At 39.6% G+C, this 5878-nt stretch overlaps 1 protein-coding gene across 1 annotated transcript; it reads left to right on the top strand.

Moving 5' to 3' along the window:
- The first annotated feature begins 1120 nt into the window (after positions 1 to 1120).
- Positions 1121 to 5301, top strand: RAB33B (RAB33B, member RAS oncogene family). The gene is made up of 2 exons (XM_032223518.1): positions 1121 to 1537; positions 2910 to 5301. The coding sequence occupies exons 1-2, from the start codon at positions 1298 to 1300 to the stop codon at positions 3348 to 3350; spliced, it is 681 nt and encodes a 226-aa protein (XP_032079409.1). The 5' UTR covers positions 1121 to 1297; the 3' UTR covers positions 3351 to 5301.
- The last annotated feature ends 577 nt before the right edge of the window (positions 5302 to 5878 follow it).

The raw sequence follows: 5878 nt of genomic DNA, 5'->3' as shown, positions 1-5878 counted from the left end.
GCAATCAAAATTTTGATGTTTGGCAACAGATTCGTATTTATGATGGTTTCAGTGTCCTGGGGTCATGTAATCGCCTTTTGTGACCTTTTGACAAAGTCCAATGGGGAAACCAGATTCACTTATGTTACTAACTTATCAGCTGCAGTTATTCACTTAAGAACTGTGGCAAGAAAGGTGGTATAACGGGCTTAGTGACCAAGTTACAATGGCATTGAAAAAAGTGAGTGATGACCATTTTTCACACTTAGCGACAGTTGCCGCATCCTCATGGTCACGCAATCAAAATTTTGATGTTTGGCAACAGATTCGTATTTATGATGGTTTCAGTGTCCTGGGGTCATGTAATCGCCTTTTGTGACCTTTTGACAAAGTCCAATGGGGAAACCAGATTCACTTATGTTACTAACTTATCAGCTGCAGTTATTCACTTAAGTACTGTGGCAAGAAACGTGGTATAATGGGCTTAGTGACCAAAGTTACAATGGCATTGAAAAAAGTGACTGATTACCATTTTCACACTTAGCGCCATTTTCACACTTAGCGACAGTTGCCACATCCTCATGGTTACGTGATCAAAATTTTGATGTTTGGCAACAGATTCGTATTTATGATGGTTTCAATGTCCTGGGGTCATGTAATTTTTGTTGCTCCATATAAAATTTTTATTCAAGCCCCCCCCCCTCCCGGTCAATGGTCTCCCTCTACCAATCCGAAAATCTGGTCACCTTACCCAACACCCAGCCCCATCCTGGGTTATGGCCCGCTTGAAACTGGTCTGCGAAAACAGCAGCTCCATTTGCGCGGACTGCAGCTTGCCTGGAGTTCACAGAACTATTTCTTCACCCCCACCCCCAAAGACCGGAGAAGTGGGGGGCCCCCTGCTCTCCAGCACTAGATGGGTAAAGGAGCCAAATCTCTCTACAACCCGCGTTTAACCGCCAGGGATTTGCCCCGAACTGCCCCCACCTTCCGGACGAATGACTCCCCCCACCTTCGCCCCGTCCTTCCCCTCTCGCGATATCTTAAGCCAAGTCGCGGCCGCTTTTCCTGTCAGGAGGAGGGAAGGGGCGACTCTCGTGCCTGGAGCGTCGCAGCCCCGCCCCGCCCGGCCCTTGTCGCCCCGCCCCTGAATGGCTCTGTGGATGCTGGTGGCGGCAATCGTGTAAGGCGGGTTCGCGCTGAGGAAAGCTTTGCGCCACAGGCCGAGTTTCTTTCGCCGCCCGCTTTCCTCTCTCTCCCCCCCCGCGCCTCTGCTGGGCCCGAGGGCCTCGCTGAGGGAGGAGGAGGGCAGGGCCCGATGGCGGCCGACGTGGATTCGTCTCTGGAGCTGAGCCTATCCAACAGCTACGCGGGGCCCGGGTCTTTGCGGTCCGCGCGCTCCCGCATTTTCAAGATTATCGTGATCGGGGACTCCAACGTAGGGAAGACATGCCTCACCTACCGCTTCTGCGCGGGGCGCTTCCCCGAGCGCACCGAAGCGACTATCGGGGTGGACTTCCGCGAGCGAGCCGTCGATATCGGCGACGAGAGAATCAAGGTGAGCAAAAGCTGCGGCCGCTTCTCGCTTTCTCCACGTCAGGGGTCTCCAACCTTGGGCACTTTAATACTTGTCGACTTTAACTCCCAGAATTCCTTAGACAGCTTGAGGAATTCTGGGAGTTGAAGTCCACAAGTATTAAAGTTGCCAAGGTTGGAGACCCCTGCTCCATATGGACTCCGGTCCCTTTGCCTCGCCGTCATTTGGGTTCGCTAGGGCGGATGAAACTCGGGGCGGAAAAAGTCACGACGGGCCGGGAGACCCTCTCCCCCACCCCTCACCCCAGTTTGACGAAAACACTGAAGCTTGAAATGGGAGGCAGCAATTCCCTTCTGATCACCCTTGTTCTGCTGCTGCGTGAAGATGACACAAGTTTATGTCACTTGACAGAAGAGGAAAGGCAATTGTGTCTCACCTTTCTCCTTGACGTACTTTGTGCTTTTGTTTTTCCAACTGAGACAAAAGGAGAAGTACTGTATGACTTGGGCAATGAAGACCCACATGATGACATAAGGAAAAATACCTAAATGCAGTGGCTTTCTCGGCCTTTTTTCACTGACAGTGCCTTAAATGTGGGAGCCCTGTTACAATTGCCTGCCAATGTATTTTCCCCAAGAATTCCCAGCAGCAGTGGGTTGAATTACTGGATAAAAGAAGGGGATTTAAAAGGACTGATAACCTAAGAAAATTGTTTCTTGACAAAAGGCGACTTTTTGCAATTATAAATTCAGTCAAAGGTATTAATAGATCAGCAATTTCCATTTTTTAAAATTTACTATGTTATTTGTTTTTATTTAATTAATATAGTTGCCCATCTCACATACATGATCCTGGCTCATAAAATTTATGTATTTTAACAACAGTGGCCTTGTCAATTCCTGGTAAGATCACTGCAGTGTGCTCTAATGGAGTTTCCTTGAAACATATTCAAAACTCCAGCTGGTCCAAAGTACAGCAGGTTATTTGTTGCAGGAAGAACTTGAAATTCTAATGTAAATCCAGCACTGGAGGCTCTGCATTCCTACAGTTAGACTTCTGGGTACAATTCAGAATGCTAATTTAACCTGGTTTTGTATCCTGGTAGTTTCAGGAACACCTACTTTAATTAGATCCTACCCATTAAGTTGGGATACTGAGGTTTCTTCTGCCAGAGATGCTCTGGACAGCCCCTTACCAGAATTCCAGACAATTCCATCATTCGAGATCTTTAGAGAAATATTAAAAACAAAAGCATTAATAGAAATTATATTGAAAATATGTTTTAATTTAGGCAGGTACTATAAATATGCTATTATCACTTGTCCATTTGAAGTATGTATGTATGTATGTATGTCCTTACTCTTATTCATGTTTCTTCATTTCCCACCTCTAGATCCAGCTCTGGGATACTGCAGGACAGGAACGTTTTAGGAAGAGCATGGTGCAGCATTATTACAGGAACGTACATGCAGTTGTGTTTGTATATGATATGACAAATATTGCTAGCTTTCACAGTATGCCACTGTGGATTGAAGAGTGCAAGCAACACATGCTCACCAGTGAAATACCCCGGATTTTGGTTGGAAACAAATGCGATCTAAGGAATGTGATTCAGGTGCCTACAGATGTGGCTCAGAAATTTGCTGACACTCATGGTATGCCACTGTTTGAAACTTCTGCTAAAAACCCAAATGACAATGATCATGTGGAAGCCATATTTATGACATTGGCTCATAAGCTAAAGAGCCACAAACCACTCATGCTTAGTCAGTTACCAGATAATACAATTCACTTGAAACCAGCATCAAAACCTACTATGACATGTTGGTGTTAACTTACAGTATATTTGCATTCAACATTGTATTATTCTCTTTGCCAGTGCTTTAAGAATCTGCAATGTTTTGATTTAATAAGAATTATCTTCTGTGCATTTTATTCAGTCGTTTTATATGTAGACGTTTAGTATGTGCACTTGGTAAGCTGTAGCATCTAAGTAATGATAATGTTTAGGGAATTATTTTTGTTTTTAGGGAATTTTTTAATTTGTACAAATAGATTGTTTTACAGAAAAACTGGTCTCTTAATTTTGAGAGCTTTTCTCCAGTAAATGTGGATATTTTAAATGTATTAAGTCAGATCTCTGCCTTTATTGCTCAGTGTAAGAATACTATTTTTCTATGGAGGCCCAAAATCATTTTAAAATTATAATCCTAGTTATTTGGTACACGGTTTTATGAAAATGAAATGGAAGAAAGGCTCGATTTGAATAAAGTATTAGAAATTTTTACCCTTAATTTATTTCCATTTCAATTTTATGTTCATTAATTTTAGAAATAAATTATGTACGCAGTGACTTTTTTCTATTTTAATTTCTGATTGTATTGCTTTTGTTGAATATTCTGAAAGCTCTATGTGTGCGTGTGTTTGTGTGTGTGTGTTCAAATGATGTTTATTCCCATAGTGTTCCATATAATTGTTACATTTTTCAAGGTAAGAGGAAAATAATATGACTCTCCTGCATATTATTGGAAATAATACGGGAAAAAAATTGTAAAATGGTTACATTGCTCTCGACTAGAGGCACAGCTAGTAGTAGGGATTCCATTAGGTGCAACAAAGGTTTTGATTAGATCATTCAACTTTACTTCACTGGCCTTTTGCCTTTTCTTTTTCCATACCTTCTGTGGAACAAAACTGAAAGCTAGAAGAATGACGTAAAAAGTAAGCAATCCACACAACCCATGCTTTGAAAAAGCCTTAAATCACTATCTTTTCTCTGCTTAATAGACTGTGTATTACAAGCTTTTTGCAGTATTACTAGTGGTAGATATATTTTGTGCATCCTCCTAACAAGCCAAAACATGAACCTTGATTTGAAGATAAAAAACTAGACTTCAAAAGTAAAGGACTGCAGAATCCATAGCACATTTAATGAATCATAAACAAGTGCTTGCCAATATTGTCTTGTTTCCTTCCATTTATTTTAAAATAGTTGAAATATCAACATCGTACAAAGATACCTCTGCTTATATCATTTAACAATTCAAATATGGAAGGGACAGCATAAATTGGGGGAAACAAGAAAGTTATTTATGTAAAATTGGTGCTCAGAAATTGCTGAAAAGTCTCTTTAAAACTTATGTTATTGTTTTGAGGGGTTTCAATGATTTTGCACATAAACACTCCTAGCAAATATTGAAGACATGAGCAGGCCATCTGATGGCCATCTGATCATTGCATAAGTTGTACAACTTTAAAGTCTTTCCTTTGGCAGGCAGAATCATGGTGCATACTTTCAACTCATTGCTTAAGCAGAGCTTTAGATTTTTAAATGGGTCATAATTAGATATCGACAACTTTCTGTTAAAGTAGTCATTTTTATAAGTTTTTATTGGTTAGCTAGATTTATTTATGTATATTTTTGTACAGTCATAAAATGGTTCTAGGAAAAAAGACATTCTCTTGGATGAAATCCAACAATTCCCAGTTTCTTGCTGTTCCTAGACATTCAGTAAATTTGTGCAGGACACGTTGCGCAAATGAAAGGTCCAACTCATCTCAACGACTATACTAGACACTGCTGCTCTTTGTAGGAATATATGATTGGATTTCATTGTTGTTTATGATATCTCACTAACACACTGTGCTTGACTCTTAGGAAAAAAAAACCATCTATATATCATTTTGCATTTGTACTTTTCTTCAATTCAAAAGGAAAACCAAAGCAGTTAATTGGAGTAGTGCTAATTATCTGAACTGTTAGCATGTATAGCATTAGAAATTTGGCCCAAGTAGAAGAACTATTCTTTTAAACAAAATGTTGATTAATTAGTTATGATTATAATGTTTAAATTAATTGGTCTACCTGTAAGTGAATTGTGTAGGGATTTATTCCTATCCATTCAATATGTTTAATGGATATATTTAAACTTTAAACTGATGTTCCGTTTGTCCAATTTTGGGTTAGATTAATGTTTTGGGAGCATAAGCCATGAGACTAAGGGATTTTATACAAGAAAATGGTATTGATGTAACTTATTAATGCTTAAAAGAACAATGGCCTAATTATTACTAACTTGTAAAGTGTGTTCCTCAAAAATGAAAATTCTTAAGTGTTTTATCTTTTGTATTCATTACGGAAACTGCAAAAGTTAAATATAGTTATACTATTAAGTAAATGTAAAATTATATGTATTTTATTGTAAGTTAATATACTCTTGTATATGATTGTAACATTTTAGATTAAAAGTATGTTGATTGCACCTTAAAACAGAAAAAAATACAGAGAATGCAGTACATTTGCATGGTTGGCCAAATATGTAAATAGTTGTGCTCAGAATTTTTAGATTTCCCCCCCCAGTC

Source organism: Thamnophis elegans, chromosome 9, assembly GCF_009769535.1.
Source record: "Thamnophis elegans isolate rThaEle1 chromosome 9, rThaEle1.pri, whole genome shotgun sequence".
Classification (NCBI taxonomy): domain Eukaryota; kingdom Metazoa; phylum Chordata; class Lepidosauria; order Squamata; family Colubridae; genus Thamnophis; species Thamnophis elegans.
This window is presented reverse-complemented; position numbering and strand designations above follow the sequence as displayed.